The 15119-nt window shown below is 38.9% G+C and overlaps 1 protein-coding gene across 1 annotated transcript in view; it reads left to right on the forward strand.

Annotated features, from left to right (window-relative positions):
* The first annotated feature begins 793 nt into the window (after window positions 1-793).
* NID1 (nidogen 1) overlaps window positions 794-15119 on the forward strand; it is a 59290-nt gene continuing 44964 nt past the window's right edge. The window contains exons 1-3 of the mRNA XM_087967621.1: window positions 794-1078; window positions 13080-13379; window positions 14256-14485. Coding sequence (XP_087823747.1) covers window positions 884-1078; window positions 13080-13379; window positions 14256-14485 — 725 coding nt within the window. The 5' untranslated portion in view covers window positions 794-883. The remainder of the gene's footprint in view (window positions 1079-13079; window positions 13380-14255; window positions 14486-15119) is intronic.

Here is a 15119-nt window from a genome sequence, read left to right on the forward strand (position 1 = left end):
AAGTATATTCAAATGCAACACTGTATTGTTGTCAAAGTGCCTCAAGTCTAAGCACTCTTTCTACTATGAGATGCTTTTCCAGATGCTTTTTCTGAAAAAGGATTTCAGCAAATCCACAAAGGAATAGTTTGTGATTATTAAATGATCGTCCTAACCCGAGCCATTTTAAATAATTACAAGCGGCTCATACGTAACAGGGACTCTCAAAACAATCCTAAACGTCCGGCGGAGAACGAAACGGAGTCTCGCTGGCTACATTTGATCGACTCTCGTGTAAATCCAGCCGTGCAGTTCCTCCGGCAAAAAGAAGAAGAAGAAGGAGAAAGAGAAGGAGAAGGAGGAGGAGAAGGAGGAGAAGAAGAACAAGGAGAAGGAGGAGAAGGAGGAGGAGGAGAAGGAGAAGAAGAAGAAGAAGAAGAAGAAGAAGAAGAAGAAGAAGAAGAAGAAGAAGAAGAAGAAGAAGAATGACACGTTTGTCGTTTAGTTTTTTTTGTTTTTGTTTTAATACGCAACCATTCACGAGTAGGCGAGTAAGAAACTTTCGGAGCTCGCATTACAGAACGTGACCATGGGAGCTCGTGGAAGAAGGCGGGAAAAGAGGACGGGGAAATGGGAGGAAGCTAAAGGATCCCACGCTTCGGCTCTTTCTTTTATGGCTTGGGGTGGGGGTGGGGGAGTGTGTGTGTGAGGGGGAGGAAAGCCCAGGCAAGTCCTCGCCTTGCGATAGGGTAGCTTTTTTCTCAATCGTCTATTGATTGGTCGGTTCCCCATTCTAGCCAGCGCGTCCCCCTCCTCTCTTTCCTTCGCAGCCCCGGCGGGGTTTAAAACTTGTAGCGCGTCCCGCCGCCTCGCCCTTGAGGCGACTGGAAGAAAGCGCGGGATTATGAGGGAGCTGAGTCTGTGGGCGCTGCTGGCGCTGGTGGCGCCGAGGGGCTGCTCTCCTGGCGAGGGGCTCCTCTTCCCTTTCGGCTCGGCTCGGGGCGACGAGGCGTTGGAAGCGGGGGACGATGTCAGCTCCGCGCCTCTCTCGCTCGACACGCCGCTCCACTTCTACGGCTCCAGAGTCCAGTCCCTCTACGTAAGTGCCCGGGAGGCGAAAGGAAAGGGGATCGGGCCGGAGACCGAGCGAGCTGGGAAGAGGGAAGGGAAGGAGGAGCCGCGGCGAGTGGATTCGGGCCAAGGACGAGATCCTGAAGGGCGCGGGGGCGAGGGGTGAGGGGAGGAGGAAGGCAGGGTCCCGGAATGTGATTTCCAAAGAAGGAGCGCGGGAGGATGGAGAAGTGGGGGAAAGGGAGAAGAGGAGTTGCTGTCACTGCGGGTGGAAGAGGCTGCTGCTGCTGCTGCTCGGGCCGCCAGCCAAGGAGGAGGAAGTTTACTCTGATAAGCGGCTGCTTCATCCCTAAAAGGGAGAGAGGATGGCTGGCTTTGGTGAAGGCATCAGCCTAGAAACCAGGAATCGTGAGTTCTTGTCCCGTTTTAGTCCCGAAGCCAACTGGGTGACCCAGGACCAGTCACTTTCTCAAGCAGATAATCTCCACTTCTGGGACGGGGTGTGTGTGTGTGTGTTGGGGGTGTTGGAGAAACCTTCCCCAGAAAACGGCAGGGGCAAGTCCAAGAGGTTTCCAGGAGTCCAAAACAAAAAAACAAAACAAAACAAAACCCTGACTTGAAATGGAAAGTCTGGGAAATTGAAATCTTCCATGTTGATCGTCCATAAAGCTAGATAGATGTCTATCTCGACTCAAGAGAGACCTTTCCTTTGCTTGTTCTTTCAGTTTCTCTTGTCCCTATTGCAGAGGCATGACTGCAGTTGAGTTGCGTCTTGGGCAAGGCGTTCTCGCCTATGTTCAAGGCAATGTTATCCTTCCCTCTGAATTGATTGTAATTCTACATGAGTCCATGTAGCTTGCAGTGTAAGTCTCATAATTAAAAAAAAAACAAACGATTGACTGGGTCAAAACCCGGAATATGGATTTGTAAATAAGCATCCCTAATTTAAAAAAAAGAAAGAAACTCCTGTGTTCTTTGTAGCTATCCTCCATCAGGCTATTCTAAACCGAATGATGTCCCTTGAATTTCTGCGAACCTGGAGTGATCTGATATAAGTGGAACCTTTTTCAATAAAATGTCAATGCTGGAGAAATGGCATGGGATATTGGAAGGAGAAATTATGCAGGAGGAAAGCAAGGAGATGTTTTGGGTGCGGTGAGGAGAATTTGTTCAGAGTTGTTTTGGCAATTAGGATAGACTTTTGCTAATTCCAAGCAAAATAGAAAGCAGATGTCCTTTGTTTCCCCCTCCCCCAATTTTTTTTTTACAATTTTAACTAGAAAAGGCATTGTTACTATCATTTCAGCAGTTGAATGCACCAAAGTTGCAGGTCATGCAAATAAAATAATATTCATGCATGTCAGCACAAAAAAGCAGACCCTGTTCTGTTATAAATATTTACATTCCTTTCTTAGTACTGTTCAAGCCACAGATCTAATCCATGATTATTCTTTCATGCTGAATACTGGTTTGATCTGATTTGATCTTGATTTTTCTCAGCATGGAAGGGATTGCAACAATGATACAGATAGGTCATCTTGGTTTTCTTCTCATACTTAAAATTATGCATTGAAAGTTTTCTGAATCTGTTATATTCAGGCACATTCTGATCTCATTCAAACAGCCAAATCCCATAAAATGCTTTCAAATGTGTGGTAGCACCTAGTTGACTGTGACTGTTCTTGAAAAAGTTAAGCAAAGATGCACCTGGTTAATACAGGTAGTCCTTGACTTGTGATCACAATTGAGCCCAACATTTCTGTTGTTAAGCAAGGCATTTGTTAAGTATTTTATGACCTTTCTTGCCATAGTTGTTAAGTGAATCGCTGCAATTGATAAGTTAGTAACACGGTAAAGTGAATCTGGCTTCCCCATTGATTTTACTTGTCAAAAGGTTGCAAAATATGACCTTGAGACACAGCAACTGTCATAAGTATGAAACAGTTGCCAAGCATCTGATTTTTGATCACATGATCATGGGGATGCTACAAAGGCTAGAGGTGTGAAAAATTAGAGTGTTATTGCAACTTTGAATGGTCATTAAATAAACTGTTGTAAGTCGAGGGCTACCTCTATGTGGATAGGAAGCCATTGAGAAATCCTAGGTTTGTAGATTGGAGTTGAAAATAAAATCCCAGAGGTAGTTAAGCTCTTTCCATATTGCTGCCATATGGATGTATTGCTGAAATGACCAGAAATTCAGCTTGATGACAAGGAAACTTTTCAGTAGCAAGTAATGAAAAGCATTTATTTAGAGGTTGTGTATGTAATTTTCATAAAGCTATGTCATTCATTCATTTATTCATTCTTGGACTAAATCTTCAGAAAATCCAAGGTTTATAACAACACTGGCAACTTTAAAAATCAAACTCATGGCCCACAGGCTGGATACATCATGTGCTGGCCCCATCCCACCCAGTTTAGCAAAGGGGGAAAAAGTCCTGATACGTCACATGACATCGCCAAGATGACGTGATTTTGACATCCCCCATGATAGCATAAAAGACAGTACTGAAGAGTTCTGGTGAGCAACTCTATGCTAGTTGGGGACTTCTGGGAGTTGAAGTCCACAAGTCTTAAAGTTGTCAAGGGTAGACACCCTTGGTTATACTATTTAAAGTAGTTTGATAGAGCCAGGTATTTAGGGGATGACTGTCTTACATTCAACATGCCTGTATATAAGTTCAATGTATCAGCCCCTCCTCTACTGGAAATACTGTAAATCTTCCCAGTAGAAGAAGGGCTGATACATTATAGTATATACTAGTCAAGACAGGGAAAAGTTTTTGTTTTTTATGATAGTGGTTGTATTGCAGTGAAAGAATTATCTGCCAGAATTTGCTCATTGGGCATCTTCAGTATGTCTTTTGTATGCCAATTGTTGAGGCTTTATATTATTCCATATTTTCATGCTGCTTCATATTCCTACATTATTCTTGGTTATTTAAGTCACTAATTTTATGAGATATGAAAATGCTGAACATTTATAAATCTTTTTTTTTAATCTAGAAAAATTAGAAAAAGCATATGAAATTATTGCAGGTCACAGCAGCATTGCTGTAAAGCTCTCAATAACTACTAGACATAGTGTAAATACTGTATTGACATACAATGAAGCTGCTGGAAGTTGCAATGAATGGTTCCTGGGGCAGAAGAGGCCTTATGTGCACATGCAACAGCTGTTTGGCTTTAAGACCTTGGAGCACTTTGCCAGGATCCATTAATTCCAAAAGACAGAAGGAAGGAATAACAAGTTTAAGGGTATACAAATCATTTAGATCTTTTTCCTGATGGTAAACCATCAGCTGTGGTGTACAGCTTCATTCTTGTTTCAATAAAGATTCTAATCTAGCTAAGCTGTGTCTTAGAGTCTTCTGCTGAGTGCAGACAAGCTAAGTCTTGAAAGTATCAGGGGTGTGATTTACTGTTGATACTAGTTGGGGAGTCTCACATAATGTTCTCCTGGTGTTTGCTGGGAAACACAAGCAGGATAATGCTGTTGACCTTGTAAGACCTACTTGGGAGTTTCTATAGCATGTGATTGATAATTTTGGGCCACACAATGCTGGGCTAGAGAGACCTTTCATCTGATTGAATATACTTCTGATGTTTGTGAGCAATTATTTTCAATCCACATGTAAGCAGAAAGCTACACCTAAAATCTCAGCTTTGGGTTTTTCTCCGGGTGTTCTATTTAGCATGGGATACAATCAGGCCAAAGCATTTATTAAGCAGAGTATAGCAGACAAATGGACCTAGTTAGGACCCCAAATTTTATTTATTGTGAATCCAACAAGTACTGTGTCTCCCTTATGACATACCTTATTAAATTCAAAATACCTAAACACTGAAGGACCTTTACTCTGGCACCATGTCATGCCCTCCCCTCAAGATGTTGTCAAATACAGAAAGATTCCTTACCCAGAGAGACAACGCCCCTGCGACTCTGGGCACACAGAAACAACAGAGCATGTGCTCTTCCAGTGCTTGTTTTGCAGAGACATTCATACTAGCTTCATCTCACCATCACTGCATAAATACGTAGAGTGTATGGGGCAATTTTATACCACACTGCTGCTTTCAGCATCTACCTACCTAGCAGTTTGAAGGCTTGCAAATACAAGTAGATTAATAGGTATCACTTTGGTGGTGAACTAACAGAGTTCCATGTATATTTGGCATATAGCCATACTGGCCACATGACCGTGGAAATTGTCTTCAGGCAACGCTAACTCCCTTGGCCAAGAGACAGAGATGAGCATCCTGCCTTAGAGCCAAACACGACTGATAGGGAAACTTTTACCTTTACCTTTTGTTGCATTCAGATACAATGTTTCAAGATACAATGTTTCAATGTTTCATGCAGTATTGCTCAAAATTCATTGGATGATAACCTGTGCTATAAACTAGATTTAATGGGCACCTAGCGTACTCTGTAACCTGAAAACCACATTTTAAGAACCGCTGTACTACAACTACAAGATGCATATCCATGTATAGAAGAACAGTGCTAAACTAATTAATCACAGTAGCCGATCAAGGATCCTCTTCTACATCTCTCAAAGTCTAATGCCAGCAAGTTTTGGCCAACTCTGGTGGGTGACCTTTCAACAATATAATGCAGGAGATAATGTAAGAAAGAATGGAATGTCTCCTTTGCAGGTCATTGGTGACCTGTAGAATCCTCCTCGTGTTTGCTAGCCAGAACCACCAGCACAACTTGCCTATGCCCACTTAGCAGTCAGCTAGCCAAAGTCTGCTCAACACCTCACTTCTGTGGTAGTTTTGCTCTGACCTTCAGAAAATGTTTGCTTGGTTCCATGATGGCTAAGTTTCTGATTCCATATAGCTTATATGAGACTTGGATCATGAGGTGTCATCAGTACTGAATTCCCTCCCTATCCAAGAGATCCAGGAGTCATTGTTGTGTGTTATGAGCTGTCTCTGGATCAGAAATGCGAAGCTGACCCCTGCAAAGAGGGTTTCTGTGAATTAGTGCTTCCCAGGTATTGATATTGAATAAATATCCTGCTCTGAATGATATTGCATTCTTATTTAGGACAAGTACAGGGGAATTTTATTTCATTCATCTTTTTACTGGAGGTTCCTAGGTAGGAATAATCTGGCTACACTAATTTTTCTTAATTAAGTGCCTCCATTTTAATAGTAGTGATAATAAAATTAACAATTTTCTCTTCTAGATTATTGGAATGTGCTTTATGTGAAACTGCACTTGAGGATTACATCAGGAGTAGCTAGAGCAGAATACAGCAGCTGGGTACTCTCAGGATTAACTCATAAAACATAAATTGTAAAGGGCTTGGCTGGACTACAGCAAGTTCAGGATTTCACAGATGCCATGCAAAGCACCGCATGAATTATGTCCTGGATTCTTGAGAGAGTGCAATTCTCTGTCTGCACATGCCTGTCCTGGTCCTTCCTATATTAAGATGTATTGAAGAGGTTCGTTACTGTAGACCACTGTTGGGAATCATAAATTACACAGGGGCATAGGAAAATAACAGATATGAAGTATATTTGCTCTGAGTAAATTATCTTCTTTATTCCTATGCACCACTAATGTAAAGTATAATTTTCTAGAATCCTTCCTCAGAAATCACTCTGGTGAAAATTTCTTGAGATCGCTTACATTTTCTAAAAAGTAATACAGTATATTAGAATTGGTCTTTGGGACAATAGATTTTGGAAAATCTATTCAGAATAATTGTTTCTCATTGTCAATGGAATTAAGCGGGACAATGGATATCAGAACAAACAAACATGCATTCCAGAATGAGTTGTTTGTATATGGAAATATTTCGTTTAATTGGTACTAGATTTGTAAGTGGGTGTCATCAATTGCATTTTTGAAAATAATGATCACCTCACACTTAGATCGTTATGACATGGGTTAGTTTGCACAATATCCAAAACTGAGCAAAGTCTCTTGTTCACCTCACATCTACTCATCTGTATGTAAAGTCCCTGCTCTGGAAATGCACTTGTTCATGGAAAATGAAGATGAAGGGGCAGGAGTTAATTTCTGTGTTAGAGGGAGAGCATTGTATTCAACTAAGCAAGTTTTGAAAGAATTGCATATTTTAAAATGTTACCTGCATTTTCAGCTACAATAACATTTTTATACAAATCCATTCATTGTGGAAGCAAACAGGAAACTACTGTGCCCTGAATGAGATAATTGACCCATATGGTCACTGCTATTTGTTCTGGTAAGCAGTAACTCCTCACAATGAGATAAAAACCCCTTGACAGCCTGCTTGCCCTGATTTTTGCAACTGTTTAATTGCCAAGTTTTAATTACAAGTGCTGTGTACAAAGTTATGGCCCTTCTGCCACAACCAAAATACTGTAATGGGATGTGGCTCATGTATATAGTAATGTCCCTCTACTGTGTGATGTGATTGACATTCAGACTAAGAATGCCATTGTTTGAAACACTGGGCATTTTGTTCAAGTCTCTCTTTATCCTCTTGCTGCTTTTTATAAATTCCTCTAGCTGAACTGAAGTTGAACATAGTTCTGAAGCAGAACTATGCATAGTGTATGCAAGAGAAATCTTTATTTACAAATGTAACTTACAGTAGTGCTTAAACATTTATGAACTCTTTTGGATGTTCAATATGATCTAAAATGTGACCTGTTTTCTCCACAAGTCCTAAAACTAGATAGAGCATCCAAATAAACAAATTAAAAAATCATACTTGTCCATTTATTTACTGAGGAAAATGATCCAGAAAACAACTTGAAGAATTACAGGGTCGGTGCCATATGGATATTAGAGGTAATGTTCCATAAAGCAGAGACAACAACAAATGAGACATGGTTCACATCTATGAACATGTCACAGAATGGAATGAGAGAAATGTGAACATATGTAGTTTGATTGGCTGTTCATTGAGATGAATCTAAATCGGTTAGGGTCAAATCCAATTTATTACTCATCACATCTGTTCGTTCAGGCCAGAAAAAGATCCAGCTGCTTTATGGATTCAAAAGAAGTCTATCACTTATTAATAAATATCCCTTTCAAAATTTTTGAAGAGCCTTGGTTTTGAACCTCCATGGCGTCAACATATGTTTATTTATTTATATTTTATTAATATTATTATATTAAATTTATTGGACACCATCATACAGGGCAACTTTGGCCAGCTTACAGTGTTAAAAACATAAAACTACAAAACATATACACAAAACAAATAAAATACTATAAAAATACAAATACTCAATGTTTGTAAGCATATGAGTAATAATCACAAGAGATTGAACCTTAGTGATTGTAAAAGTAAGTTTTAGTATCTTCTTTTGGTGTTGCAGACTTTGAATTTGTAACCTGGGTACAGAAATTTTATTGATTGATTTTGGGCTGACCACCATATAAAGCAAAATATAGGTAACAGCAACATATATTTGAAAATACAATAAGAGAAATGACACATAATATTGTGACTTTCTAACATTATAGTTGGCTCTTCCTTTGTTCCATGTGAAGAGAAAGGAATCTCTTTCCACATCAGTGAATATTCTTTAGAAGAATGATATGGGGGCATTTGACCAGCAATTGCACTTAGATTTAGTCAGATAGAAAACGTTGATAGTTGTTTTCTTATTCAAAGCAAAGTCTGGAATAGCTAACTCATTTCAAAGCACAATTATTTTTCTTTGGCTAATCAGTATCTGATGATGAATAAGCAGAAGTTGATATCCCAGTCTTTAGCTTTTTTAAAACATAGTGTTATATTAGTGTTTTTGTTGTTCTTGAGTCATATCATTAAAGATATCTGATGAAGAGATGGATGAACAGCAAATTTTTTAGCTATAGTAGTTTACACAATTAGAGCAGATTCTTAAATGTTTATTCAGTGACATAAAATTATCTGTTTACAATTTATCAAATACTCTATTGGATCAAATAAATGTGATTTTAGATTAAAGAGTTGGAGAATTTGAGGACGTTATATTTAAGGGAAGATATGATCTTCTGAGATGGTATGAATAATTGGGCAATCAAATTCTGGAGTTGAGGGGTCTATTTATTCCTACCTTCAGTTGAAGTTAAGAAATCATTGCAAAATTCCCTTATGATGTCACCTTTTCTACAACAATATGAACCCATCATAAATCATCTAGAAATGTGTAACAACAAGTGTTTCTGTTACTTATTAAGTATTAGTAAGTATTCCTGCTCACTGATATCAATGTTATATCACTGATATCAAAATGATTTTTATAAATATCCTTGAATCAAAACTTCTGGCCTCTGAAAGATGTAGCATTGGTTTTCCTACCAGACATCCTAACCGGTTTTTATCTGTTTGGCATCCTGTATATATTTATCCAGAAGTATTACAGCTGCATCTGTTTGAGAAGGTTCTCCTCAGTCCTTCTGGGAAAGTATGACTATAGCAATTATCTTATCTTGGTAAGGAAATGCCAGAGTTGTAAAGTAAATAACAAAGATGGAATCTGTTCTGTTTTCTTTTGACATCCTTATAAGGTTTGTGCCTCATAGTCAAGTAGCAGTATATTGAAAACACAAGCCTGCTAAATTAGCATCAATATACATATGAGGCTAAGGATAATAGCAGGATAGATTGTGCTGGGGGAGGTAGACATCTATTATGCTAAGCCAAAAGGATTTGGCAGTGCTTGGCTTAGCATGTGCAATGAATTCAGCCATTATTGTCTACAAATCATGTTTTTTGTATCTTAGCATGAAGTGTAAATCCATCTAGTTAACCATAATAAATAATTAATAAACCATACATAATTTATGGTTTAGCATAGGGCAGGGGTGTCAAACTCTTGGCCCATGGGCCAATGCATCACACGCACTGGCCACACCCCCAGTTTAGTGAAGGGGAAAAAAGTCACGCTATGTCATGTGACAACGACACAAGTTTGACACCCCTGGCATAGGGTGTGAAACTCAACCAGTACAATGATATCATATCAGGTCATATTCTAAAAAGAGTACTACAAACAAGTACCTTTTTACTTATTTTACTTATCTGTCATGTAGGAGGTACTACATGACAAATTTCATCCTAAATTGGGACTTGTCAAATGTATGTAGTTAAATCTTTTCTCTATACTGGGAATTAAAATTGGTGAATTATATACCATTCTCGTACTGTAGATATGAAAAAAAATGAACGAATGGGAGGGAATGGCATTTACAATATTTACTACAATAAATATGGGAAGACAACCTGATAGAGATTTCTCTTCCACCAGTCATGCTATTAAATAAAAATGAGTCTATAGACACTTGTCAGTCAATGTGGCACACAATTCTTCTAAGTGTGTGAAACTGCAGATTAACAAAATGAAGTGGTGGAGCAGACAGTGACATTTCAAGATAAACATGATACATAATCTTATTAAATTTATAACTACATTAATTAAAAAAATATATTAAAGTAGTTCTTTGTAATTAGAAAAATAGCACCTCAGGGACCAGGATTCCACAGGGAAGCATACAAAATAAAAATGTAAAACCAGGGATTTCTAGGAAGAGAAGGGAACAATCACATCACATCAAAGCAAATGAAGGCGAAGGATTGTTTTAGCAGGATGTGTCAAAAAGTTCTCAATGAAGTGGCGGTTGTGTCATGCAGTTGCTTAAAAAAATGTAAAAATATTTGTTAACAGAAACATAGCGTCCGTAGTGTCATGAATGGCTAAGAGAATCAAGATGAAACAGAATTTCTTAACACAGAGACCATATCAGTAGTGGCTAGGCTTTTTGGGCTCCTGTGCCAAAAATTGTGTGTGTGCTTGTATGCTTGCACTCGCATGCCAGCACCCAGAAGGCAATGTGCCCCCCACGCCCCCTATGCATGTGCGCATAATCCCTACCCACCCACCCCTGCCACCGCCTTACCTTCACTGTGCCTCACAGCTGATTTTCAGCTGGTTTGAGGCCTTTTTCGGCCTCCCAAAGGTTGAGGAAGGCTTTGCAGGCTGAAAACTAGCCCCGTTTCATCACTTCCGGTATTTTCGTAAAAACAGGAAGTGATGAAATGGGGCTAGTTTTCAGCCTGCAGAAGCCTTTCTCAAGCCTTTGTGACAATGAAAAAGGCCTCAAACTGGCTGAAAACCAGCTGTGAGGCGCGCATGTGCCCAGTGAGGTAAGTTTGCTGTAGCTCGCGTGCTGGCACAAATGGCTCTGCGTGCCACCTGTATGGCACGCGTGCCACCGGTTTGCCATCACGGGACTATATCCTTCCTTTCACACCTTCATAGCTCAACCTAAGAAGCCTAAAGAGAAACCATAATAGTATCTTTTAACTAAGACACTCTAAACCACGGGTCCCCAACCACCAGTCCGCGGACGGTACCGGTCCGTGGAACAAGTCCCTACCGGGCAGCTGTTTTGCTGGGCACGCCATCTTTTTTGATGAAAAGTGCTTCGGTGAGCTTTTCCGGGTAGAAAGCTTACCGGAAGCACTTTTCATCAAGAAGCGGCCTTAACAATCTGCAGACCGCGATGCCAGCTGATGCCGGTGCCGGGCAGCGGCATAAAAAGGTTGGGGATCACTGCTCTAAACTACACAAATCAACTTATAGGTTGGTACAAAAGTCCTCTGAAATGAATGTTTCCCTCAAACATATTTCATATCCACTAAAGCAGAGGTGTCAAACTCAAGGCCCAGGGGCTAGATCTGGCCCACGGGGTGCTTAGATCTGGCCTGTGGGGCTTCTGCCAGTGAAAACAGCTCGGGGCGGCCACACGTGACCCTCCTGAGCTCTGTTTTTGCTGGCAGAAGGTTGCAGGAGGGCCGTCACAGTCAAAAACAGAGCTCGAGAGCCCGTTTTTGCTGGCAGAGTGCTCGGGCCACCACAGGTGCCCCCGACACAAGTGACATTGAGTTGGCTACACCCACCCTGACCATGCCACCCCTGCCCCCCCAAGTCAAACACAAGCATGATGTGGCCGTCAATTAAATCGAGTTTGACACCCCTGCACTAAAGGCTCAGAATTCTGTTATATCTGAAAAGAGCTATAGTTACACTCTGATCAGATCAATGCTGAACTTTGCAGAATACAATTATTAAAATGTACCCTTAATTGCAGTTGTTTTACAACATTAATTTGTATTAATTTGATTTGCAGTAGATTCATATTGGTTTCTATTATTTGAGTCTAGTTATATATTTCCTGACTGCTCTATACATTTAATGCTATAAGTGAAATTGCTATTCAAGATAATATCATACAAAAAAAAATATCAACTACATTAAAAAAATCCATATTATGACAACCTTATATCTTTAGGCCAACCTGGAGAATAAATTAAGCTGTACAAATGTTTTTGACTCCGTCATCAAGCTAAATGATAAAAAGAATGTTGTTTGAGTTACAGCAAAATGCAGTATTATGGCCTTAAGTTTCAGTAACGATTGTATCACTCTGCTAAACAACTAATTCCCACAACACTGTCAAATTAACTAAGACTGTATTACTATTCTTCTCATCCTTATTAGTGCACATCTCTTCCCACTTATGGCTATATCCATGTTGCTTGTATCTTTACAACTTATATTGTTTTTATTGTTTCCTAGTATGATTTGATTGCTTATTAGTATCCTATGACTATCACAGTTGTATCTTATGATTCTTGATGAATATATTTTATTTTTTCTTTATGTACACTGACAGCATATGCATCAAAGACAAATTCCTTGTGTGTCCAATCACACTTGGCCAATAAAGAATTCTATTCTGTTCTATTCTATTCTATTCAATTCAATTCAATTCAATATTCAAGTTAAAGCTCTGGCAGTGCTGTGATGGTTTTAGATTGTATCTTGGATTTTCTTGAGTGCTCCAGCACCAATGGGTGATTCCTCCATTTTGGAAAATACACAATCTGCCTATTATTCAGATAGGCAAATGCACAATTTTCTGAGATTTTTTTAATATTTTCAAAATGGTAAAAGTAAGCATTGTTTGATTGCATTATATCTGAGCATTTGCAACACATACTTTTTATTTTAACTAGGTTCTTACTAATGGCATCATAGCAGTGAGTAGGCCATTAAGAGAAGACGACTATCTTGGTCAATTTCCTCTTAGTTTTGGAGGTCTTGCTCCCTTTTATGCGGACTTGGATACTACAGGTGGACGTGGAAATGTATATTACAGGAAAGATTCTTCCCCTGAGACCCTCCAACTTGCTGCCAAGTACATCAAAAGGGGCTTTCCAAATACTACCTTTGATCCAGAGAGTGTTGTCATTGTGACCTGGGATTCTGTGGCTCCTTATGTAGGATCTAGTCAAGATGCTACTTTACAAGTGAAGGTAAGCAGTTGACAGCCTACCACTGAAAAAAATTCATTCAATGACTGCATTTTTTAATGCTGAAACTGTAGATCAGGGGTGTCCAACCTTGGCAACTTTAAGACTTGTGGACTTCAACTCCCAGAGTTCCTCAGCCAGCTGGCTGAGGAACTCTGGGAGTTGAAGTCCACAAGTCTTAAAGTTGCCAAGGTTGGACACCCCTGCTGTAGATGATTCTGTGCATGTTTATTGAGGATTAATTCCTACTGAAACCACCTGGTTTTATCTTCCTAGCAAATAGATTTAGGAGTACAGCCTTAAAGTGGAATTTTATACATATCTCCAGGAAACAAGGCTCTCTTCTTCTAAATGTGTTTTAATTGATTTAATTTTAATTACAATTTTATTTTTGCATTTGAATAATGTTTATTATTTCTTTATTGCTTTGAGATATTTTGGAAGTAGAATAAAACAATTTAATAAATAATAACTTATGAAAGGGAGTTTGTTCATTTCTGAATTATATGACTTTGTGATATTCAGTGCTTAGGGACAAACTTGCTTTGGCATGAATAATTTAATGTTTCTTATAAAAATTCTATTTTCTGGTTTTCTTTCTTTAAAGTATTGATTCTGTATTCCAGAATTTTCTTAAAACTTGGAACTTTCAGAAACTCCCAGAATTTAAAGCCTGCATGGGAATATGGAATTTCATGCTACTAGGATTCTGGGAACTTGAAATTCAGTGGAGCTTGAGCATGCTTAGTTGGATAAGCTTATTGTCTTCTGCAATAGATAATTAACAAGCTGGCTTGTTTTATGAAATGTATATCATTCACGTGTTTAACTGTTATTTTTTTTAACTTTTTTTCAAATGAAATTTAAATCTTCCTACAGAGAAACACATTCCAGGCTGTTTTAGTGTCTTCTGATTCTAGTTCCTATGCGATTTTCCTTTATCCAGAGGATGGTTTGCAGTTCTATAGTACACATTCCAAAAATGATAACACAGTTGTTCCAGCAACTGTTGGCTTTAGTCAACCTTCTATATCTTACTTCTTATGGGAAAAAGCTGGATCATACAATATAATTGCTAACGATGAAGAGATCCTAAGGAACCTGTGCATGTATGTGGTTTTCATTATTTTTTCCAAAATAATTTTCTATTTCCTAGTAATTCTATAAATCTTGAGAGTGTACTTCTATGAATAAAATTTTACTCTTTTAAGTTGTATAACATGAAGGACTCAGAAATTGTAAGTGGAGATATAGCTATGAATTTATAATGTGCCTAATCTTTTTCCTAATGTAAGAGGCAGGTTTCTTTTTTTAAAAATAGCCTAATGGACACTTAAGACAAAAAGAGGATAGAGTAAGAAGAGATATGGTGGCATCAGTGTGTGTGAACATATTAGATGTTCTTACATACATTACTTAGAAGTTACAGAACGTGTTCAAAGTTAATAACATGTGAGTAGCATTTCATATTGGAAACTGCAAGGATGTATTCAGACCCCACCTGAAGCAGCGAGTTGCTATAGTAAGTGCCAGTGTGGACCTTATGCACGTTTATTGGGATAAAAGTTACAAGAAAACAAAATATATTTAGTTAAAAACTTTATGCACTACTAGGATTTTTTTAAATAATAAAGCAATGCAAATTGATAGTTTTTCTTATTCAAAGAGAGAAAGGCTTATAACATTTGCCAGTCCAAATGCTCACCATCTTCCTAGGAACTTCAGTTGATCTTCCTCAGACAA

The sequence above is a fragment of the Notechis scutatus genome, chromosome 1, assembly GCF_049901735.1.
Source record: "Notechis scutatus isolate UNSWTSFEM ecotype Mainland chromosome 1, rNotScu1.2, whole genome shotgun sequence".
NCBI lineage: Eukaryota > Metazoa > Chordata > Lepidosauria > Squamata > Elapidae > Notechis > Notechis scutatus.